Below are 24,179 nucleotides of genomic sequence, written 5' to 3' on the forward strand. Positions count from 1 at the left end.
ATTTAAATTCTCAATCTCGAAAAAGAAAAATAAAAAACAACTTAATGTCTTAACCTTTAAGGTAAAGAAAACAAAATGAAGAACACATTTAATTAATTAATCAAAATTTAAATATTTAGAAGAGAGTTGCTATATAATTATATATATATATAAGTATATAATATGGTAGATGCAGCCCACTTAAAAGGAATATTATAATTTGTTATAAGTTGGAGGACTTAATTGATAGGTTAATAACATGGGCCAATCCAGTAGGTAAGCCCGACCCGGCCCGATTTGAGTTGAGGACACATCAGCACAATTTCCCGCCAGTTCCGTCTGTTGAATTGATATTTAGGAAAAGAAAAGCGCGAAATCCCTAATTCAGGGGTTGGTTCCGCCAGTTCCAAACCCTGCAGCGCCCGAGATTTCTTCGTTTTCTTCGCCCTCTTCCTCTCTGTTGTTGCTGCACGGCCTCATTCTCTTCCTATCTCCCTTCATTCGCTTAGTCTTCTCGTTCAAGTCTGCCCATATCAAATTTTATCTTTCCATCCATTCAACGAACTTCAAAATTGGGAAATTTTGGAATTGGAGCAGTTTTGAATTCGATATAATTCTAGATTTCAAATTCGTTTCGACCTGGTTTCGATATCTGTATTTGCGTCGTAATAGCGAGTATGTATGGGAGAAAAGCATGTCAGTTGGTGAAAGAGCTAGCAAGCGGCGAGAAAGGACAGCTAGCACAGTTCAATGTAAGTCCACATGCTCGTTTTTTGAGGTTGTTGGTCACCTAGTATTGTGATTGCGTTTCTTTTTATATATTGATTTTTCCTATTTGCATCAGTAAGAGATCTTGGTTAGTTTTGACAGATTCGAAAAGAGTATAATTAATTTTTGTGTTCAAATGTTTGATGGAGTGGAAAATAAAATATTCATAGTATGGGTTTTTAATCTTGAGTTATGAATAGAACATTAAAATTTTAGAAGTATATGAAATCCTGCAATCAAAATCTTAAACATTGAAATATTTGCACTCCTCGAGAGATGTTTAATTTTCATTCACTTTAGCTGTTAATACCTCTACAACAGATGCAGTTTGCTTATTTTCACTAATCCCGAGTTTGTTTGAAGTGATTGTTATACTTTTGGTGCAAATTGATCAAACAGCAGAGGCAATGTTGACTCATTAACTTTTTATCATGTATGCGTGCGTGTACAATTAACTACACGATTTCTATTGAGTTTTTAAATATGCTCTGTTTTGGATATACATTGTGAATGGTGATGGCTTTTGAGCACTTTCGGTAACAAGTAAACAACTTTAAAAGAAATTATGGTTTCATATGATAGCAGTTCTCTGTCTCACAAATCACCGTGGTCAGTGTCCTGATGTCGAGCTATAGTGAAATTTCATAGTATATCTAATACTTTGCCATTTTGCTTTCTTATTGTCTCTGTGCTTCTCCAGAGCGACCTGTTTGAACAGGTTATTTCAGAATGCCAGCAACATCATCTTGAGCTTCAATCCTTGTTGAGGTTATAATATTCTACCTTTTCATTCACATAATTCATTAATGGATATGATATTTAGTTTTAAGTAGTAGCTGATCTGTTTCTGGTTTGTCCCATAGTAGTTGAACTGTTTGGTAGCAAAATCGAAGGTAATTAAACTGCTTCTAAGAGCATGCTCATTTGGTTAATAGTGGTTCAGTTATATATGACTAAGGAGAGCAGAATTGAGAAATGGTAGATGTTCACAGAATCAGGTCAAGGCTTCATTTCTTGACAATAGCACTTGGGAACTTTATCCGATGAACTGGTGGCCTTGGTTGGGAATAGAACTATAACATATGAACTTAATTTTAACTTTTTAGTGAGTTTATAGTTTGAGAAATCTCCATCCATTTCCCTAGGAAATCCACATCCAATGGTTTCAATCTGCATACCAGGAACTATCCCTTTAGTTCACTAATCACTACATTCCTGGACTTACTGTGGTACATTTTTGACCCATTGCATTTAAGACTGTCCCTCCAAGATTGAACTGCACGTGTAGAAAGAAATCTACACATGGATGAAACAAGAGATTTGGTATATCTTTCAAGTACTAAAGTATGAAAGGAGTTTTTTTCCATCCCAATCCTAATCATTATGCCCTCATCTGGTTGATGGTGAGAAAATTGTACCTCTTATGTCCCTCAAATAGTAACCAAATGCTAAAAGCTGACCAGCCATGTATTCACTGTCATTCTGGTTGTGAGTGCGCCCAAACCGATGAATTCTAAAGCCTGATATTCTCCATTCTATTTACTCCTCAATTTATGCGAGTATAGAGCGAAAGTGGCATATATATGCATTTAATTATTGGTTTAGATTCATTGGCAATCATATAATGAAACGACAGTATTTCAGGATGACTAAATATAGCTCATATGATAATCTGAAACAGGAAAATCCAGGATGAAGGATTGGATCTACAGACGACTAAGAATGAAGATCATTTTGGTGCACTCGTTCACCACCTAGCATTAGTTCGCAATAAACGCTGCCTCATGGCCTATGTGTAAGTGTAATATTGTGAGATATAACTTTGAGGAACTGGCTTCTTACCTTGTTTGCTGGATTGAGATAATTTCTAATATTTGCCAATCAAATGTCGTTGTACATGAACAAACAGGTACAATCGAGCTGAAACTATAAGAAGTTTGATATGGAAGATAGTAGGATCTATGCTTCCACCTGAAATACAAGAGAAGCTCAGCAACTCAGAGGAAGAGTATTTTAAGAAGCATTCTGCTCGTCTAAAAGAATACATGTCGAAAATGGAGTTGGATTTGACTGTGGTAATTTCAGACGCCACTCAATGACACTTTACAATAACACACAATGTTTTTGTAGGATAACTTTTTAGATATACGCTTCCAACTCAAATTCCTCGGACTAAAATCTTCAAGTTTATCATTGGCAGGATATGGTGCCTCCTAAGGATCCATATATCCAAGTGAGGGTACTCGATGATATCGGTGAAGGAATAGTACTGAGTGATGATAAAACGGCAAATTTTGCACTTCATTCCATACATTTTCTTAAACGTACTGACGCTGAGCAATACATCTCACGGGTGGGAATCCCCGTAAACCTTGATCATTCTTATTATTGTTTGCTTATATGTCTTCTGAACTCGTATTCTTTGAAGAACAGGGGTTAATGGAGGAGCTTAGAGGCTGAGTGTTACATTGAAGATGGAGCTTAGTTGGAGATGTTTCTGCAAACCTGGAAAAGGGGAAGAACCAAATGAGAAAGTGGGGAAAGAAGTGGAAGTGTGAGGTGTTACAGTCATGTTTGTCTAACGCGTGTTGCAATGGCCGCGTGTCCGTTGCATGTCAAACTCCTCGTGTTGTATCACTCTATTGCTTTCCTTTACCACTGTTATGATGTATAGCTTCTTTTTTGTATTTTCTAAGTGTGAGACGTTATGTCTACATCTGGCAGACCTGAAATGTCTCAAAATGTACTATAGAAGTATGCGACTAGTTGCTAAATCTTCTGACCCAGGATTATATGTTATCTAAGTCGTTGCGGTGACTTTCTTGTTCATAACCTATAACATTGCTTACAACTTCTTTTTTTAATATACTTTCAAACTTTTTAAAGTTTGATAAAAACTTTCTTCTCATCAAGGGTCAAAAGTTTGAGCGTACGTCGTCAAACCGTAAAACCGTAAGTGAATGTCTTCCGGAGATGCGATTGTGAGTAAATTATTATATTTGAAGATAGACGTCTGTTAAATAACTTAGGTGTGTTCAGCCCACCAACTTGGATTTGGATTGTGTGGGCTAAACTATCCGACTTCTTATTCTGCCCTTACATTTCACAACACAATGGGTTTAATATCAGTCAATCTTACTTTCCATTGAATCTATACATATATTGAGAAACTTCATCTCTCTCTCTCTCCCTCTCTCACTCCTTCCCATGTTAATAACAAAATTTTCAATATAAAAATTGTAAAATGTTTATTTAATATTATTTTTTTTTAAAGTTTTTGTTATATATATCTATTATCTTTGGTAGAAATGGATGACAAAGAAATGTATTTTGAAATTCTAAGAAGTATTACAAATATGACCATTTTGAAAAAAAAGAATCATATAATTTTGATATGAATTTAACTCATCGAATAAATCATCTTGTACTAAATTAAAACTCTAATTTACTTCTAAAATCATTGAACAACAGAAAACGTAGATTTGTGGTTTGTCAAAATGTTGATTAATGTAGGAAATTTGAAAATGTTTGGCATACATGAATGCTATAAGTTCAACTTCTTCACCTTGTCAAGCGAAATCATAGACGATTTCAGCTTGATATTGGAAAACGTAGCATGATTTCATTCTTCGTGCTAAAAATCTATGTAGCTTCATAAAATTTGTATCATAAAACTCAAATACAAATTTGAAAACAAGATTTAATCTACTCAATTTTATTGAAAATGACCCAATCTGAAACAATGAAAGTTAGAAGAACAAAGCATCTTACTTTTGAAATGATAACCGGTGCTTAAAAATTAATGTAACACTAGATACCATTTTATGTCCCTCCTCAATTCTAACAAGTAGTAGGCTAATATCTAAAGATAGAATCACAGTCTATTACCATTGGTAACTATAATAACTATTATCAATCATTTCAATGGTCGGCTAAAATCCTTTATGAACGAAACAATTTTCATTTAGACATAAGACTTCAAATCTTCATACTTCTACTTCTATTTCCATCTCTGTCAGTTTGAGAGATGCAATACCATATATCTATATTCCAAAGTTGTGAATGAAGAAAAAAAAAAAAAAAAAAAAAAACAAAAAAAAATCATATTCTTGTTAAGAACAATATCTATTTTCCTATATTCATTTAAATGTCAAAATGCACTTAGGGGGTTCTAGAAGAACCTTAATGTTCTCAGCCACTTGTGAGAATTGGAACACGCCCCAGTAGTATTTGGTCAAATCTTTGTACTGCAAGTCATGCAGAATACTCAATTCTCAAGCAGAATACTCAATTCTCAAGCCAGTCAGCGTAAATGCCAATCAACTTCTTATGCTCCTTTGATTTAAAGAGTTGCTTCATTCTTGATGATCCTTTATTCTTACAGTCGGTTCCAATTCCTCTGCTGCACCTTAATCCAGCTGCGGTAGCAGCTTTAGTTGTTGCAGAGGCTCCACCTACTGTGCCACGTTCTGATGTACTGCACAACTCGAGCTTCTGTAATTCTATTTTCCCCCCAAAACAAAGAAGACAAGGGCAATATCAATGCATGTAGTTTGGCAATAACCAGGTTTTGATTTCATGAACAAGTCAATCACCATTTATAAATGAGTATATCCACATGGTTGACATTGCATCTTACAGTGTTAGAATGTTCATTTATATGTATGGTTAAGTAATCAACGTTTAATGTTTCCATGTTCTGAGGAACAATATCTAACCTATGCTTAGAAAGGTCTCAAAGTCTATATAGCCCACCATTTTCATTATGCAAATAGAACCCCTTCCCCCTACAAAAGTTAATCACCCAACAAAAAGGCTAAGGTTTAAGGCATATATTCTTTACCAAGCGGTCAAACATTCGAATCTCTCATCTCGTTATTAAAACTCAAAAGGAAAGAGGATTTATTTGAATCAAGCCAGGTTATTTATCCCAAAAAGTTCAAGGAAGTAATTTATGAAATAACTTGCATGGATAAGAAAATGGCAAAAGAAAATAGATAAATCACTTGAAAACATATGACATGGTACTGGAAACGAAAGAGTACAAGATTAGTAGACTAAAAGGCTGTAAATACCTGCTTCTCCATGAGCGAAGCGACAAACCTCCCCATATGAGCAGTGACCAGATGTCTGCCAGAGGTAACAGAGCCTTGTTTTGCAATTTACAGGCATTGGAATCTCACTGCGGGCAACAATTTTCGTTTGTACTTTTGATCTGACTTCTTCAAATTGATCAAACATACTTTTTCCATCCATAACATGACCAGAAGCTACTGCTCTAACCTCATGGTTCTGGCTGGAGAAGCCAAAATCCTTAGTGTTCTCAGGAATTTTATGAAGGAAACGACACTGATCACCATATGCACATTTCCCCCTACGTTGGAATTGTCTGCAAACTTTCATTTCAGTCGACATTCCAGTCCGATTGTTAAGAATCGGACACTCAGGTAATCGATTTTCGTGGAATTCAATTCCTCGCCAAGAAGGTAACCATCCACGAGTATGATCATTAGAAGCAAGTGCATATCTCCACTCCAACTCATTGTCATGTAATCCAATGTTCACATTGTTCCATTGTGGAATCTCAAAATTTGAAGGCATTACCCTACTCCGTACAACCTCCGACATCGTAGGCTGATAAAATGATGGGAATCGACCAACAGTATATCGAGGAGGCAATGGCGGAGGACGCAATGGCGGCCAAACGCCACGAGCCTCATGGTCTGGAGGAGTAACTTGGTGAAAAGGATAAGGATCACTCATTTCAAGGGCCAAACCATCCAATTTCAAGTTTCAAATTCTTTGAACTGATAAAAACAGTAGGTTCTAAGCAACATTTCTTTTCCAAAAGTAACAATAGACAAATCGCTTAAATCTCTGTACATTGTCAATATCTTCAAATCGCAAGCGAATAAAAAATTGACACATGCAGCTAAAGTTGAGGAGTCCAAATTTGGCGCAAAAGAATGGAAAACTCAGAGAGATACCTGATGAAGAACTGTCCAAAACTTCCAGAAGAGACACCAAGCCCTAAGTCCACAAGTTTTGAAGAAATCGATGAAATTTGAAATGGCAAATGATACATCCAATTAATTGACAGGTATAAGAGACATTTGTACAATATTTACAGAGTTAAACCCTAGGCGTTGATCGGAAACCACAGCGGAGAAGATGAAAGGCCTCCGCCGTGAGATTCAACGACGGATTCCCATCATAATCGGAAGTAGCCGCTTCGATTTTGAGTATGGCGCTTCGCCTTCCGACTCGTTTTTCACGGTCTAATGTTTGAACTGTTTGGAGTCTCTTCTTATATAAGACCTCCATTCTTTCCTTAATTTTCTTATTCTAAATAGTAATTTACAAGTTTTTTTTTAAATAAAAAATAAAAAATAAGTAATTTTAAAATTTTCAACCATAATTAAAAGTTTCCGATTATACCTTTAAAACTTTAAAAGTAGAGTCTATAAAATATATTTATTATTATTTGCAATAAAAAAATCATTAGTATTTTATTTTAAAAACACCCTCAAATTTTTAATAATGTTTTAAAATTTTTTATTAGTATCCTTCAACTATTTTAAAAATTTCTATGGTCGGTTTAAAAAAAATAGAAATGAAATTTTAAAAGTAATATTAATACTCTTTTAACTTTATTAAAAAAATTATTACCATCAAATATATAGGTGAAAAGTATAAGTAATGTTACTTTCAGAAGTTTATGAGTATTTTTTAATTGTACCACTTAAAAGTATAAGTAATTATTATTTTTTATTTTTAAAATGTATTTTTTAAGTTTTATTTTTTTTTAAATGTATAGAGTTTGTCCCATCTAATTATACTTTTTTTTTTGTTTCATTATCTACTTAATTATTTTTTAATAAAAGTAAAAGTGATAAATAAAAATTACTTTTTAAAAGCACTCTTTAGTAATAATATAAATAATTATCAAATCAAACAAGTTGAATACTCATGAAATTCACTTTTATAAATTATGATATTATCTTATTTATCAATATAACTGTATTAAAGTCAAATAAAATTTTATTGGTGGAGAAAAAACACTTTTTATTCCAAAAATGAGCTTAATTCGTCGGCATAAAATTGACTAAGAAAAGCCAAAACGCAACTCAATATCACTATAACTCGAGAGATTACAATCAAAATCAAATGAAAAATGATACGAACCAAACTATGTATTATTATATTCGAAGAAAAATATAGAAAATTTTGATGAAAATTCGATATTTCAGAAGAACGGGTCTCTGGGAGCATTGCATCGAAAACACTCCATTCTACTTGCAAAGTTATGTACGTTGCACCCGGACCTGTAATGACCCATCAACACAATTAATTAATTATTATTTCGTGGTTAAAAATGTGTGTTTGATAGCAGATTTAGAAATTATTATAAATTATAATATGTTATAGATTTTAAATAGATTGAAAAAAATATTAACTATTATTCAAAAAAAAAAAAAAAAAAAAAAAAAAAGAAATGACCTGGAACAAATCCAGTCACCAGACTTCCAAGAAGACCCACCACGTGAGCCATTGCTTCCAAAACCAAAGGTCCTCGATCCACGTGGCGCCACATCAAAATCAAACCCACCTCTGGCAGCCGTCGCTGCTGACTCATCCTTAAACGCGCCGCATACGAAGCAGCTCGACCGGTTCGCAAAGTTGTGGGTTCCACAGTTGGCAACGCCGCAGTACCAGTCTCCAGGACGAACGTCGGAGCCCGGGGAGGCAACTCCACCGTACGAGGAGGAGGAGGAGGAGGAAATGCTTCTTCCTCTACTGCCGCCGCCACCAAAGAGCCCAAGGTCAGCCAGGAATCTGGATTCGCCACAGCGTTGACAGCACTCCCGCCGTTGGAAGTTGAGATGCTGGCATGATCTGCAGTTCCAATCCCCCGGCCTGTTCATTTCTCCGGCAACCTTCAAATTCCCACCATTTATACCAAATCATTCAAAAAAAAAAAAAAAAAAAAAAAAAGGAACAGAACGAATTAAGCAGGGATTCTTACGGCGGTGCTAAGTGAAGCAGAGGGAGGCGTGTGATGGAAGAAGGAAATGGAGGGGGTGGTTTATATAGCCCAAAAATAAATGAAGAAATATAATAAAAACAATAATTTGGTAAAGAAATTAAAGCAAATAATAATAATAATAATAATAATTCAAACTGTGGATTTCAAAAGAATATTGAACCAAATTGCTTTATTGATTTACGGCCTTGCTTGCTTGCTTGCATGCATGCAATGGAAATCCCTTTTGAAATGATTCTATTTAGTTTCCTTTGTGGAAATCACCAAACTTTAATGCTCAATTCATTGACCACATCATTCAAACCTCTTTTTTACTCCCTCAATTTTATTATTTATCTAACAAAAATATTTCTTCAAACTATAAAATATTAAAAAATAACCTTTAAAACCTTCAAAAATACTGGAACTATTAATACCACACTCTTTAACTTTTACAAAAAAAAAAAAAAAAAAAAAAATTAAAAATTTCTGGAGATGAACTATGAGATGTAGATAGATGGTTTCTGTCCATAGTTTATTTTATAGGCATTTTTTTAACATGATACTTGTTGGATGAAAGTCTCATATCCTCGGCTAATTTATGGAATGATCTTCAGGTTTATAAGATTAAATAGCGTAATTAAAGTATGAAAAAGCATGTAGGAAGAGATAAGGAAGAGTTAGCAGAGTCCAAACTCCAAAGCTAAGCTGAAGGGGACATCCTCCCGACATTGGAATGTCCCACCCCAAAAGGGAAAGAGAATAATGTGGTAACCTATTCGCAATACAAATATTCTCCCACCTTTTTTTTATTTTAATTTTATTTTACAAAATTATTATTAATTAAAAACCCAAAGGAAAATAATAATAATAATAATAATAATAATAATAATAATAATAATAATAATAATAATAATAATAATCTGAAAAGCATTTCATTTTGACCATGCTTCTTCATAACCCATTTGCAGCAAAGTTTAAGGTCCCATCCATCAACTTTCTCTTTTAGCAAAATAAGTTTTAATTTTTTAATTTTTAATTTTTAATTTTTAATTTTTTTTTTTTTTTTTTGGGTTCTAAAAAGTTGTCATTACTTTATGAGTTGGAATGTATAGGTTGAATTAATTTTGGTGTTAGTAGTAATTACTTGTATTAGTTGTAGTTAAATGAGATTAATCTTTTTACAAAAAGTAATTAAAGATGGGGTTTATATTTTTGGAAAGAAAAGAGGGAAGCATTATAATGGTGAGTTTGAATAAAGATGAGAGGATGGAGGAGAAGAGATGATGATGATACTTATATATTTTTGTGTGTTGGAATGAATGAGCTAAGTGTAGTCTTTGAAGGCTTCATTTTGACCATCTTTTTTGCTTCTCTCCCTATCAACTTTCTTTTTCTTTCCGTCTCTTTGCTTCCCACCCACTCTCTCTTTCCCTATTCCTAATTTCATTCTTTCACGTAAATCGACATATCTGAGCTTATGAGTTTGAAAAATATCCAATAGAAAAGTCTTGTCTTTATGTTCTAGGGCGCTCATCCATTAATTCAGCAAATCCTCTTCCAAGAGCTCGGATAATTTGAGTATCAAAAGTAGTAGGGTTAAGGTAGTATTCCTTGTAGAAATTGAGTAAATGAAAATTTGTAATAGAAAATGACTTAGGATGAAACATCTTCAGTAGTCATTGTGCATGTCATTATGAAACCAAATCCGACTGTATGCATGGCCGACAATGACTTAGGATGAAACATCTCCAGTAGTCACACAAAGCATTACACGGTCATTGTAATAGAAAATTACCAACTCATAACCCGAGATCCACAAGGATAGCTTTACCATAGCCCTAATTTCTTTCTCTCTATCCAAAGCCCTCCACTAACTTGTGTTTTCTCTCTACCTACGCCTTTACTATCTCATACTCTTAAAAACAGCAACTACAATCTGTGTGCGTGAAAGAGAAAGAAAAAGATCCACAAGTGTGAGAGAAAGGCCAAAGTCTTAAAGGATTTTCCTTTAGCATTGGTAATCGTTTCCATGCATGCATCCATCATCCCCACCATACTCATTATCGTGCCACCTGTTACATTTTAGCTTAAAATCCACGTTTTTTTTTTTTTACTTAGAGAGTAAAATATTCTAACTGAATCATTTTCTTCATAAAAAAACGATCCGCTTACTCCGAAATGATCTAGCCCAATAGAAAAATCCTAATTCATTGGCCTTCCAATACAATCAAATAGAAAGCATCAAGGGAAAGCCGATCTACTGCTATCTTTTTCTGTCTCTCAGTCACCATTTTAAAATGGTATGGAATGTGATGCAACTTTTAAGATAAATCTCGTGATGATTTGAGTTACTTTGCACATGACTTTGTCTAAAGTAGGTCTAATTTTGATATCAAATATTTTATATCATACAAAAAAGTGTTGCATGTATCTATTTCAAGACGATAATTATTACCCTTCTCGAGCTTTAATTCTTTAACTTGGTAAAGATTTTAAACCGTAAATAAATTTAAAATTACCCTACAACAAAACAAAAAAAAAAAAAAAAAAAAAAAAAAAAAAAAAAAGAAAAAAAAGAAATTAATTATTCAAAAAGGAAGGGGATCCACATCACACTCTTCCTTTAATTATTATTGTACAGAAACCAAATTAAAAATACCAAAAAAAAAAATAAAATAAAATAATAATAAAAATAAATTTGATTTCTTAGATTGTAGGGGATGGAGTGTTGGTAGGGTTGTTGGTGTTGGCGGCGGCGTTAGAACTGCTATCAGTGTTCATCCCAAGAGTGTTCTTCACTGCCTCAGCTGCTCCTTGAGCCATGTTCTTCACTTGCTCTCCAGTCTAAACCATATCAAAATAAATAAATAAGCAATTTTGTAAGGACCCATTTGCAAATTTTTTAAAATATAGTTTTTTCCAATAACAAATTTGCCTGTTGAAGGAAATTTGCAGCTTGGTCCTTGAGGTCAGAGGCAGTTTGGGCAGCTGAGGATTGATCAAGGGTAGTAGATGCGCTGTCTTTTGCTTCTTGAGCTGCATTAGCTGCTTGGTTCACGACCTCATCCTTCTTCACCTGACACAATAATTGAAATATATAATATGTTCTAAACGGGTAGGTTTGATAACGATTTGGTCGGAGTAAGCTACCTGAGCTTGGCCGACGACCTCACCGACGTTGTGGCTAATGTCTTGTTGGCTTGCCATTGTGAGTTTTTGTTAAGAGATAGAGAGAAGAAATTATGTTGTGAAGGAGAAGAGGAGAATTTGAATGTGATGGTGAAGAGGTCATGAGATTCTCCCATTATATAGAGCTTGAAAATGTTGGTGTTGGTTGGTGATTAGCCTATTTTTGTGCGTTGATTTGCATTTGTGTGTTTGTTTGTGAATTCCTTGTGCGAGGGGTTAGGAGTTGGAATAATGTGTCAAATTATTGGCTAAGTCAACACACGAGAGACGTCTATTTACTTAGATTATTCAAAGAAATTGATATAAATATGATTGGTTGTTTTATACCATTGATATATATATATATATAATATATATACACTAAAAGAAACTAATAATGTATATGATGTATATGTCATGGTGAATCATTTTCTATTAGGTTTGTTTTAATAGAAATGTATAAATTTGAATAGTCATTTAGTCGATTCATAATAATCTCGGTAAATTTGGGAGTAAAAGAGCATTTTTCGAGTAATGAATTTTTTTTCGAATTTTTACTTGAGATTGAGAATTAGAATTTGGTCTCCAAGACTGTTGAGACCCCTTTGAAAACGAAGACGGAGAACCCTATTGGTCTTGCCACTCTGTCACACAACTAGGAATTTCAAAATAACTCTTTTTTTAGGGTTAGCCCCGGATAGGTATAGGGTTTGATTTCGGGATCTCCATCTTTTTTGTTCTAGGGTTAGAGTCGTCTTTTTTTTAATATATTTTTTTTCCTTAGATTTCAAAAATGCCCTTAAATAAAAAGGGGATGTAGTTCAAATGGTAGAGTGCTCGCCTTGCATGCGAGAGATACAGGGTTTGATACCTTGTATTCTCCATTTTTCTTTTTTGTTCCAGGGTTATATATATATATATATATATATATATATATATATATATATTTCACTAAGATTTTCAAAATGAACTTACACAAAAAGGGGATATAGCTCAAATGGTAGAGCGCTTGCTTTGCATGTGAGGAGTATAGGGTTCGATACCTTGCATCTCCATCTTTCTTTTCTAGGGTTAGCGTTAGGCATGTGAAAGGTATAGGATTTGATCTTGGGATCTCCATCTTTTATTTATATATATATATATTTCACTTAGATTTTTAAAATGACCTTATACAAAAAAGGGGATGTAGCTCAAATGGTAGAGCTTTGCATGCAAGAGGTACAGGGTTTGATACCTAGAGCCGACATATATATATATAGATATGTTGCTTAGATTTTAAAAAATGCCCCTATACAAAAAGGGGATGTAGTTTGAATGGTGGAACGCTTGCTTTGCAAGCAAGAGGTACAAGGTTTGATACCATCTCCATCTTTTTTTTTTTTCTAGGGTTAGCGTTTTACATGTAAGAGGTATAGGATGGATATCGGGATCTCCATCCTTTTTGTTCTAGGGTTAGAGCGGTTATTATATATATCTATATATATCTATTTGGTTATATTTTAAAAAATCTCCTAAACAAAAAGGAGATGTAGCTTAAATGGTATAGTGCTCGTTTTGTATGCGAGAGGTACAGGGTATGATTTCTTGCATCTCCATCTTTATTTTTTAGGGTTAGCATTTTGCAAGTGAGACGTATAGAATTTGATCTCCATATTTTCTGTTCTAGGGTTAGAGTCGTCTTTTTTTTTTTAAAAAAAATTATTTTACTTAGATTTTAAAAAAATTCTCTTAAATAGAAAAGGGATGAGGAATTATTCATCTGTGTTGTCCCTCAATCATACTTTGTAGAAGAGAGTTATGCCCATACTTTGTAGAAGAGAGTTATGCCCAAATATTGAGTACGGACGCTCTCAAAGGCAAGTGATGGTAAATGCTTTCTTTGGAACGAGAACGAATAGAGGTAGAAAATTTAAAATTAAAATTAAAATTAAAATTGTAATTTCTATGGTTGAAAGAAAATTAAAATTTAATTTCCATGATTGTACATATTAGAATTAGTCTTGTGGATTTGATCAACCCATAAAAAAAAAACTCATATGCAAAAATTAAAATTTTAATTCATATGGTCAAATGAAAAATAAAATTTAATTTCTATGATTTTAAATATTAAAATTAGTCCCGTAAAAAAAATAACTCACAAACATAAAACTCTACGCATGTCTAACCAAATTTGGAATTCTAACTAAATTTTTCTTTTTTCTATCTTTTTTTTTTTTGGTGAAGAATGAAACCACAGAAGTTTGCGCAACTTGGGCAATGGGTTTATATAGTTCTGATTCATTAGGAGGATAACTCTTGTCAAAATTACAGAAGAAGCTCATTTTGGATAAACAAAGGTCAAAAAATGAAATCCCAAAGGATTTTGTAGGCTTCATAATCATCATTCACTCATATCATCATCCACTTCGCCAGCACTAAGATCGTCAAAGGCTTCTACTTCAACTCCTCCACCCTCTTCATCGGTTTCCATTTCATCTCCCGACGATTCCTTATCATCGCTATCGTCTTCCTCGTAAATAATCGGTACAATGGCATCATTTTCTTCCGCCTCCTCATCAAGGACCTGCCAGAAAGAAGAAGGTTATTGTGAAACTCGAGTTCAGCCACCTTACGTGGAAGGAAAAGAATGCACTTACCCCTGTGTAAAGGAAGTCTAAGCTACTTGATAGCAGAAGAGCAGATTGGAACGTTGAAATTCTAGACTCTATGAGCTGCACATACATAGAAATCATATTTGTGTTTATCTACTACAGAACAAATGATTAATGGATGTGAAAGAGCTGCTGCATATTTGGGAAGTGCCTAGCCAAACCATTGCTAACCTGATATAGAGAATTCAAGGCGAGTAGAGAAGATTCTTGAGACATTATTCTACTGGCATGTTGAAGAAGTAAACCTCTCAGCCAAGGGATGGCGCATACAAGAATTGCCCCTCTGTAGATAACCCATGAAACTTTGATATGGTATCTTTTATTCCAAGAACACACTTATGAGCATCAAGCAATCTTGAAATAGGTAAGAATACCTTGACTGGATAATGGATATGAGAGCGTGCAAAAGCTTGAGAACATCTGAAGAATTTAGTTGTGCTATTGATTTTGAGATGACCTGATAACAGATGATATATGATGTTTCAGCATAAAGAAGGTTAGTAGATAACGAAAACCGATAGGATTGGTTATAAATTGATTACCTTATCATCCTTGGTGTATAAGCATTCTAGCAAAAGGGCGCGATCGTCTGCACGTAGTGCTTGCTTGAGCAGAACCTGAACAGAGTCTGCACTTGGTGGGATAGCAGGGACGGATGGTTCGTCTTGTTCATGGTTCTCGTCTTCATTCTGGTCCTCTAAATTCAAACTCGCAAGTTTATCTCCCATGGTTGGCTCGTTTAAATCATCGTTAAATAGAACGTTAGACGTATCTTCGTTGCCTACAATCACCAGATATCAAGTTAACGGTGGAGATTGAAAATGGTATTAGGCTATTTGCTCCAGACATATTTTGGAAGGTAGAGTTGGAGAGTTGTAGACCATCAAAGGAAATTCGAGAACCTCAAGCAATGGCTCAAAGACAATCCTTACCGACATCACTGACATCTCCAGCTGTCTGACTGTCGAGATCAGATGCAGCTCTCTTCTTTTTGCTTTTCTTACTTTTAGGGGAAGTAACTGCTTGTTCGATCTCGTGGGGACCTGTGACAGAGTATACACATTGTACTTACCTGTAAGAGAATGGGGCACAGGGGAATAAGGAAAAGAATGGCAAAATGATAAGTTTGTCAAACCTTCTTTCTCAAGTGCGATATTTACGTCTTCCTTTGCAGGATAACCGATATTAAGGACAGTATGCTGCAGTAGGTCCATGGAGCCATGAGTGACAAGGACTGACACTTCATTGTCTCCAAAACCTTGTATTGTGGAAGAGATGACAGAAATACGATTCTTCTTAGCACTTCCATGGTTTTCCTCAGCTGATTCGACGTTGTTAACTTTAACAGTGACTTTAGTCGGACTAACCTTGTCTTCTGATAGGAACTTTAATTTCCATAAATAAGCTACACCTGATACTGATACTGACAAGACAACTATGCTATCTTCCCCATTGCTAATATTTCTGCATTCAGAAACGAACGGAGGATGCTTCATGGACAGAACAGGACCTCGACTAAGTTTTCCAGCACTCAAATCACACCACCACACTTGAATATGTTTGGCTCCAGGTTCTGATGTAATTATTGTTTTAGCGTCCTCAGATATAGAATCAAGCTTCACAGGACCCTATATTTCGGATGGTAGTATAGTCAGTGATTTGGACCTATTTAGAAAGTAAGAGAATTTGGGTAGCTCACCAACTTATCAGGGTGCACCATAAGCTCAACCCCATTATCTGTGCTTAAAATCTTCAACTTTTTGCCAGCTACAGCTAAGTACTTCTCATCTGGAAAAGGAGCAACTCGTTAAGATAGAAAAGGTGCTTGACATTTTGCACTTACAAAAACATGGATAAGCAACTAACCAAGTGAAAACGCTGAAGAAGAGATTGATTTCTTCGAAGCTTTGAACTCATTGATAATGCTTCCTGTTTCGGCGTTCATCTTGAATGCCATTCCGTTACTTCCAACGGTATGCAGTCTACGGCCTTTGTCCGCAAAAGAAAGGCCAATAACTCCACTTCACAAATCAGGATAAAGAAACAATTCATTCACCATAATGAATAAAATGCCAAAGTAGAAGAACCTTAATGTATTGATGAACTCACTTCAGAGATAGCTTCACTATCATAAAAGAATGAGTTAACAATTATTTATTAGATGTGTGTGTGTGTGTATCTATAATGTGTGTGAACAAAGGAAATTTCCAACCTACTAATCGTTCTAACATCTTATTCTCGTATCAGTTTTACCATGTAAACGTATCGCCACAATGAATGCACTGATGTGAAGAATCTAATATGAAAAATATAGGATCAATGAAGTACATAAAATTTGCACCCGATTCATCTGATCGTTGATCATTCTTTAAATTATCAAGTTATCAAGAGTCATCAGAATTGGTTGCGTACCCAAGATGGCAACCGGCAGAGACCCACTTCGTTTCACCGCTTGAAGCATTTACTGCCAACACATCCCCTCCGTTGGTACCGATAGCAATAAGACAAGAACTGTTTTTACGCTGAAATTTGAGAAAGACATTATGGGTTTAAGATTCCCAAAACATATAATACAGTGTCAAATGATTAAGAACCCTAAAATACTTTTCTCACTTTTTTCCCCACAAAACAGCAGGCAATACAAGAATAACCAGCATCAGTTCTCCCATCAGGATCCTTCCACTCCGCTAGCAAACTCCCATCGCTAGTATTCCAAATCTACAGATACATAAAACAGTTGAAATTCGTTGTAATGAAATCCACATATAAATGAGCACAAAAAAAGAAAAAAAAAACAAATAATTGTGCCTATACCGAGCCCTGAAGAGCGAAAGTTTATCAAATAGTTAGATATTCAAGTAAAAATCAGCATGAGAAAAGGATTGAAACATTATAAGCAATACTGAGAGAGGAAGCTTGCCTTGACAGTTCCATTGGAGGACAAGATAGCTAGATAGTCGCCGTTAGGAGTGAACGCTGTGATTGGCGGCGATTTATGCAGCTCCATCTTCATTCTCTCAGTCGTAAATGGTAACCAAATGCGAACTGCGAACTGCAAAACCGGCAGAATGGTAGCGGCACTTCGCGGCGGCAGCTTCTGAGGGTTTTGGCTCTCGTAGATTACTTCCCTGTTTTGTTTTGTCTTTATAATTTTCAAATTTTCTTCTTCCCATTAGCGGTTCGCATACACGGTTGGTCCGAACCGACCATGCTTTATGGGTGTATTTTCAACCCGAAAGCCGGACCATCCTAACCCGCATTAAAGTGGTTGGGTTGGACTAGCACTTCGGGTTGGGTCGGGTCAGACGAACCTGAACTGGTTCGATTCGGTTTCGGGTCTATTGAACAAAAATTTAGGTTGACCCGAACTCAACAAATGTTATGCATCTGCCAGAGTGATACTTTGGTCGTACTACAACCACTAACGCACAGGTTCGACTACAACCAAAAACATGATTTTCTCTTTATTTATTATTTTTGTTTTCTATGTTTTTTTTTTTTTTTGAAATTAAGAATTTATATTTTTGTAATGGTTCTTTCCATTCGCTTGATAGAAAGCAAATAATTTTAAATATATGGTTTTATCAAAAGTTGCCCAAAATGTTTTGATCCTTATAGTATTTATGGTAGATTCATGATTAATATAAGACTTCTTTTAACATATTTGGTCACTAAATTGGATTAATAGAAAATTAGTTTCAATATATTTGAAGATTGAATTTGTTCCTTAACTCATAAAAAGAGGGTTTTATTTAAATTTACCGGAGGAAATTGTGAAATAGGGTATTGCATATTCCATTTTTTATAATTGGCATGACAGAGCCTTCATCATCTAAAACACTCTTCTTTTATGAGAACATGGGTTAAATCACAAGACTGATTCCACCTGAACTATGACATTTTAAAGAGGTGATTCTTCTGTTCTATTAGGCCCTTCACTTTTAATTTTATTATGTTTTATAAACGAGAATAGAATGAGTTCACTTTTGTTGGGAAGTTTGGCTGATGACTAAGAAGTTGCCATTAAGAGACTATCAAAAAATTTTCGATAAGAACGAGAGGAGTTTAAGAATGAACCATGTTGATTGCCAAAAAAAAATGTATAAATATTAAAAAAATGTTTGATATCTTAATATTAATGGCACACGTGGTATATATGTCATAAATGAATTTGTCCATTAATTTCTTAGCACTCCCTCAAGACTTAAAGTGTTCTGCAATTATAAAAATTTCTCAATTCTCATTTCTCATCACCCATTTCAGATTTTATCTTGAGTTCATCCACTAAAAAAAAATTTGACAAAAAATTGACACTTGGGATATATTATTCTTGATTTTGTGAGTTCTAATCCAATAGTTTATATTTTCTCCAGAAAGAATATTATATATAATTTTTTAAATAGGCTTGAACTTCCTATTATTGATGGGTGTTTCTTGAATTTTATAATCTTGTTTATGATGATTTTAAAGGGAAAAATTATATCGTTTTGTGATTTATTAATTACTTTATTGTTGTGTTGTTTTTATCCGGGAGGAAAATTAGTTTAAGAGTGAATTTCAAGTATAAACTTTATAATGATATATTTATGTGTGTTTGTATTATTATTAGACACAAATATTACCTCTAAATTATTGTAGATGAAGAGTTCATTCCCTTCTATTTAAATTGATCTGTGTTTGGCTCAACCCCAAGGTCTTATTCATAGAGACTCTCGGAGAATCTTTGCCAAATAATATATTTACATATTTAATATATTAGGATATTATACCTTATATAAATCATATTTAGATATTATAAGATATCTATATAATTAAGAATCTCATTCAAATTTTAAATATATTTTTATTTAATGTATCAAAATACGTTAATTGATTTAATATTTAATTGTATCAAATACCATAAATATATTTTTCCTTTTTAATATATCTAATATATTAAATATTAATTTGAATCCTTCAAATCAATATATTTTTCTCTATTTATATTTATCATATTTATCCTATCTAATATATTAAATATTAATATGAACCCTTCAAATTAAATATATTTTCTCTATTTATTAAATATTATTTTGACACTTCATTAAATTTATTTTTTCGTTTATGTTTAATATATCTAATATATTAAATATTATTTTGAACCCTTCAAATTTTCTTTCAAATAAATTGAATCTTTTAGCCTTACTATGAGCTAACAAGGGGACTTTATAGACCTACAGGCCATAAGCTCCAATGATACAAAATTAATTAATTAAACTCTTTAATTAATCCATTTCCATTCATTAACTATAAGTCACTCCACTATTGACCTAGAGTTGATGCACGGTAGGACAAGTTATGTCTATCGATATAATCATGACAAGCAAGTCGATCCTTCACGAGTTGTTCATAATTACAGCTGGGTCAAAAGTCAATTTTACCCCTGTAATTAACTCTCACCTTAAGTACCACTAATTCTCTAATAAACAATTTGTCTATGATCCAATCATAAACTAAGTCCCTCTCGGGCCAATGAGAGGGTGTGGCCCCATTGTTGAAGTCGTGAAATCAGTACTTAAGAGAACAACTCATCTGCTTCCTTATATGGAAAAGGGTGAATTCCATTTTATGATATTATGTTCCCAACTCCCCCATCTGGTCAAGTCCCCAAAATAGTAGATATATTGAATTGGTAAAAGAGCCATTCTCACCCATGTAAATAGTAGGTATATTGAATTCATAACTCACTTAGTATTAAGATAGTGATCATCATGTGAAATATTTATCTTCTCAATTAACGGATTTATAAAGAGAGATTAAATATTTCTTAGTCTAGTCTTATACAAACTCATGGTATAGGATATTCCCACTTACATGTCTCCATATGAATGATTTGGATCAAATCATTTGTAACGATTACAAAGTGGGCCGTATCAATAGTGTTACCAAGATAAGGCACCCAACCTTATCCATATACTATAGACTCTTTAGGTTATTACTTGAACACGATTCTCTTGTATGTCAACCCCATACTGTTCAAGATTACATTAATAACCTTCATTTTCATATAATGGATAACAATTAAATTACAAATAATTAATATAAATTATTGTTAAAAACTAAATAATTAATTACGAGATTTTAGGGCATAAATCCCAACAATCTCCCACTTGCACTAAAGCTGGTGAGACATGTGTCCTAGGGCATATTCTATACCCAACATGTTCTCCCACTTGCCCCAGAGAAGATAAGACATGTCTCTCGTAATCCTACACATTCTAGATGACCCTCAAACACTTTAGCCTAGAGAGTCATTTTATATAAATCAAAATAATTATCATTAAAAGTTATCTTGGTCACTATCACGATGTTTTCTCTCTCAATATCATTCTTTATAGATTGATCTTTTATAATTTCCTTAATATTAGTCTTTGTGTCACTATCATCACAATGAAAGTGACGAACTAAATCACATCTAAAACACCTTTCATATGTTTAAGAAATTATCATAGTCATACAAGTCATTTTGTTGTTTTAAAAGCAAAAAATATTCCGCTTCTATACTATACTTCACAATCTATGGTAGAATTGATCTTTAACATAAATTTCTCTAAATTTATGTAACTAGTGTATCACTTAAAGATCAAATCTTTAACTCCATACATAAAATAAAAAATTCTCATTATCCATCGATACTCTGAGAAAACTTTAATTTTTCACTTAATGGTCATACCATTAGTTTAACTAATATGATCTAACTAACTGTATATTTAACGTTAATTCTCATATACGCATTAATTGTCTCCCACTCAGGAAAGATAATTAATCATACTCTCAACATTTGAGATTACTTATGATACTATTCATCCGACTTCATATTTCAATGATCATTATCATTCTTTGAAGTCTTGCATAAAATATTTGACAACAATTTTGTCAATATAATATACTTGAGACAATATTAACGTTTATCCTTAAATCTTTATTTTTAGGAGATACAAAATTATCCCAAATCATTTATTTGGAATTGGTTAGGTAGTCTATTTATGTTAGATGGGCAGATTACATCATGATAATGAGTAATGTATCATTTGGGAAAATCCACTAATCAATAATTTTCTTGTTTTCTTAAATTCATTACAATTTATTTGAAGTCCTAGATTATCAAACCTTTACTCTTTTTTAGCAAACCTTTTGCTTTTGATCTTTAATAATAAATCCATATAGTAATATGTGTATATGCATCTTCTTAGATTTCTTTTCACCGAAGAATTCTTAACCTCATCAAGAACATCTACAAATCCTTGGATTTTATGACTTTAACTTATTTATGGTTCGTCATCATCCTTCATAACTATTGGGTAATAAGCCTTTAAATTGGTCCTCTAACATGACAATTTGAATTTTAGTAGGATTGAATCATCTCATAATTGTCCCACTAAGATGAGGCTTATCCAATTAATGATCAGGATCCACTTGACTCTCAAGCGAAATTAAATTGTTAACAACTTTTGTTCATTATTAGCGACTTCATTTGGAACTATTTAATTAACACTATCTCACCTTATTAAAGGTGTCATTCTATTTGAACCTCTTTAGAAAATTACATTTGTCAGTTTTTCTATTTAGAATTAAATAAAAGACTATTTTGTTTCTCTTTAGGAGTAGCCTACACTTAGGCATAATTTTGAACATATTTGTTATAATTTTGAACATATTTGTCTCAGCATATATGCGTGTTTCCATAATCTCAAAAATTGTCTCATAGACAATTTTGGAGGTAATCATGTTCACCATGCAATCCCTATTACATTGTTCTTGTACTATTCATTATGATCGGATCATAATGTCTTGATAGATTTACCAAAATGGATTTAACTTTAATCTCATTTTTCTTGAACTTTCAAAAAAAAAAAAAAAAAAAAAAAAAGACATTTGATAAGGATATTCATATATTGAATAATCATCCATCAGATTGATAAAATATTAACAATATTCTTTACCTTTTTGCATTCATCAGACCACTTGGGTCAGAATGCATAAGCCCAAAACGCTCTTTGGTCTTCCAGCCTTTTTCAATAAAAGCCCAATGATTATCCTGCATGAAAAGCGAGATCTATAGACATGTAAAGTAATTAACTCCAACGTTTAGAGAATTAACTTTTACTAGTCTTTTCATTGTATTCAATTTGACATTAATCAAATGAACGACCAAAGACAAGTATCATCTTTTGGAGAAAACAATTTGTCTTTTTATTCTTGATTCTCTAATCATGAATATCTCAATGTTTCGTAGCATAGTAAGAACACATTTTAACACATACTAATTGTACTTAATTTGAGCGGAACATATTTTCAAACCATTTTGAAAATATAAATTTTAATATTTCAAAGTAACTCATACTATATGAACTACTTAATAATAAAGTACTAAAAACACCATGTTGAACATTTAGTAACAATTTTAACTTAACATCCTAATGTCTTTCACTACACCCACTGAGATTGATTTTCTAGTGTCAACCGGTAGAATCTATTCTACTTCATTAAGTATTTTTCAAGAATTACATATAAATGTAATGAAGAACAAATCTTGATAGTAGATCTTATATCAACTATCCAGGGTGTCACTCAGTCTCCACAAAAAAATCTAGTAAATCAAATTTACTTTCATTTAAATAAATTTTTTTTTACCTAGAGTAATTTTAAAAAATTCTCACTTCCTCCCTAATTAGGAACTATTTCCTATCATAGCTCTAGTCATAAAATTTTTCTTTGTAATAATTTCAAGATCATTTAGATAACTATCTAAATTTAGCTTTTATTGATTTAAACATCTCACATGTTTTTGTCATTTTGATCTTTTAGTCATGACATCCAACATGTCAACTAGAAGACATGAACAAAGCTTTCTCATCACCTTTGATTCACCAATCATATGCTCTTCGAACAATTCGATTTACATTGACAATAGGTCTTGAGAATATTTCATAATAAAGAAAAAAAAAATTATATATTACCATCATATAGTGCTAACATTATTTTTTCAAGTATTAAATTTTTCTCAATCTGACTTATCAGTAATGAAAATTAAACAATCGAGAGAATTTAAACATAATATTCGAAATATATAAAATATTATTTAGTTACAAACAATCAAATAACCATTCAATTTCTTTGAGAACAAACAATTTTATAAAGTGAACCATATAAACTATTTCTAATGCTATGGTACTTTAGTGATTTAGAACAAGTGCCCTAGGATGGATCAAGTGTTCTTTCACTAAAATGAGATAATCTGAACCAAACATTATACCAGAATAACTCTTATTTTTATCATATTTAGTTACCATTAGTTTGGTCAAGAACATCATTAACAACCTTAATGATCTTTTAGTAAATGTACCTATCATTTTAGATATTGTAATTTTATCCCAACAAGTGCCACCGTAGGGTAGGTCAAGTATTGGAAATAAAATTACTATCTTATCCTTTTTAAGAGTTCACCGTGATAATGACCCATGCAAACACCTTCCGTAGGGGGACGGTCCAAAAGCTGCCACGAGGCCCCGCATGGATCTCACGTTAAGAACCAATGATGGGGACCA

The 24,179-nt window shown here is 33.2% G+C and overlaps 5 protein-coding genes across 5 annotated transcripts; 1 reads left to right on the forward strand and 4 right to left on the reverse strand.

The window, feature by feature from the left end:
* Window positions 1–342: 342 nt before the first annotated feature.
* PSF1 (partner of SLD five 1) lies at window positions 343–3,611 on the forward strand. Its single transcript, XM_023658880.2, has 6 exons — window positions 343–731; window positions 1,448–1,515; window positions 2,429–2,542; window positions 2,657–2,822; window positions 2,948–3,100; window positions 3,181–3,611. Exons 1-6 carry the CDS (start codon window positions 657–659, stop codon window positions 3,205–3,207), a joined length of 603 nt encoding a protein of 200 aa, XP_023514648.2. The 5' UTR covers window positions 343–656; the 3' UTR covers window positions 3,208–3,611.
* Window positions 3,612–4,672: 1,061 nt separating this feature from the next.
* LOC111778302 (zinc finger CCCH domain-containing protein 39) lies at window positions 4,673–7,040 on the reverse strand. The gene is made up of 2 exons (XM_023658038.2): window positions 5,823–7,040; window positions 4,673–5,249 (listed from the first exon to the last, which is right to left on the reverse strand). The coding sequence occupies exons 1-2, from the start codon at window positions 6,508–6,510 to the stop codon at window positions 5,035–5,037; spliced, it is 903 nt and encodes a 300-aa protein (XP_023513806.2). The 5' UTR covers window positions 6,511–7,040; the 3' UTR covers window positions 4,673–5,034.
* Window positions 7,041–7,837: 797 nt separating this feature from the next.
* Window positions 7,838–8,932, reverse strand: LOC111778998 (RNA-binding protein csdA). Its single transcript, XM_023659025.2, has 3 exons — window positions 8,774–8,932; window positions 8,248–8,684; window positions 7,838–8,072 (listed from the first exon to the last, which is right to left on the reverse strand). The coding sequence occupies exons 2-3, from the start codon at window positions 8,670–8,672 to the stop codon at window positions 7,994–7,996; spliced, it is 504 nt and encodes a 167-aa protein (XP_023514793.2). The 5' UTR covers window positions 8,673–8,684; window positions 8,774–8,932; the 3' UTR covers window positions 7,838–7,993.
* Window positions 8,933–11,342: 2,410 nt separating this feature from the next.
* Window positions 11,343–12,037, reverse strand: LOC111779319 (late embryogenesis abundant protein-related / LEA protein-like protein). Its single transcript, XM_023659449.2, has 3 exons — window positions 11,924–12,037; window positions 11,709–11,849; window positions 11,343–11,617 (listed from the first exon to the last, which is right to left on the reverse strand). The coding sequence occupies exons 1-3, from the start codon at window positions 11,978–11,980 to the stop codon at window positions 11,480–11,482; spliced, it is 336 nt and encodes a 111-aa protein (XP_023515217.1). The 5' UTR covers window positions 11,981–12,037; the 3' UTR covers window positions 11,343–11,479.
* Window positions 12,038–14,180: 2,143 nt separating this feature from the next.
* LOC111778064 (WD repeat protein) lies at window positions 14,181–17,721 on the reverse strand. The gene is made up of 12 exons (XM_023657694.2): window positions 17,513–17,721; window positions 17,206–17,310; window positions 17,005–17,114; window positions 16,459–16,613; window positions 16,292–16,380; window positions 15,728–16,220; window positions 15,525–15,635; window positions 15,135–15,373; window positions 14,967–15,049; window positions 14,764–14,875; window positions 14,578–14,652; window positions 14,181–14,504 (listed from the first exon to the last, which is right to left on the reverse strand). Exons 1-12 carry the CDS (start codon window positions 17,603–17,605, stop codon window positions 14,322–14,324), a joined length of 1,848 nt encoding a protein of 615 aa, XP_023513462.2. The 5' UTR covers window positions 17,606–17,721; the 3' UTR covers window positions 14,181–14,321.
* Window positions 17,722–24,179: the final 6,458 nt, after the last annotated feature.

This window comes from Cucurbita pepo, chromosome 17, assembly GCF_057944985.1.
Source record: "Cucurbita pepo subsp. pepo isolate OVF chromosome 17, ASM5794498v1, whole genome shotgun sequence".
NCBI lineage: Eukaryota > Viridiplantae > Streptophyta > Magnoliopsida > Cucurbitales > Cucurbitaceae > Cucurbita > Cucurbita pepo.

Coding starts and splice junctions, on each gene's coding strand:
- PSF1 (XM_023658880.2), top strand. CDS start 657: ATGTATGGGAGAAAAGCATGTCAGTTGGTGAAAGAGCTAGCAAGCGGC. Junction 2,543..2,656: donor CGCTGCCTCATGGCCTATGT/GTAAGTGTAATA, acceptor ATGAACAAACAG/GTACAATCGAGCTGAAACTA. Junction 2,823..2,947: donor TGGAGTTGGATTTGACTGTG/GTAATTTCAGAC, acceptor TATCATTGGCAG/GATATGGTGCCTCCTAAGGA.
- LOC111778302 (XM_023658038.2), bottom strand. CDS start 6,510: ATGAGTGATCCTTATCCTTTTCACCAAGTTACTCCTCCAGACCATGAG. Junction 5,250..5,822: donor CTTCGCTCATGGAGAAGCAG/GTATTTACAGCC, acceptor GGGGGAAAATAG/AATTACAGAAGCTCGAGTTG.
- LOC111778998 (XM_023659025.2), bottom strand. CDS start 8,672: ATGAACAGGCCGGGGGATTGGAACTGCAGATCATGCCAGCATCTCAAC. Junction 8,073..8,247: donor GGTGACTGGATTTGTTCCAG/GTCATTTCTTTT, acceptor GGGTCATTACAG/GTCCGGGTGCAACGTACATA.
- LOC111779319 (XM_023659449.2), bottom strand. CDS start 11,980: ATGGCAAGCCAACAAGACATTAGCCACAACGTCGGTGAGGTCGTCGGC. Junction 11,850..11,923: donor AGGTCGTCGGCCAAGCTCAG/GTAGCTTACTCC, acceptor TTATTGTGTCAG/GTGAAGAAGGATGAGGTCGT. Junction 11,618..11,708: donor CTGCAAATTTCCTTCAACAG/GCAAATTTGTTA, acceptor GATATGGTTTAG/ACTGGAGAGCAAGTGAAGAA.
- LOC111778064 (XM_023657694.2), bottom strand. CDS start 17,605: ATGAAGATGGAGCTGCATAAATCGCCGCCAATCACAGCGTTCACTCCT. Junction 15,636..15,727: donor TATCGCACTTGAGAAAGAAG/GTTTGACAAACT, acceptor ACTCTGTCACAG/GTCCCCACGAGATCGAACAA. Junction 14,505..14,577: donor TAGACTTCCTTTACACAGGG/GTAAGTGCATTC, acceptor TCTTTCTGGCAG/GTCCTTGATGAGGAGGCGGA.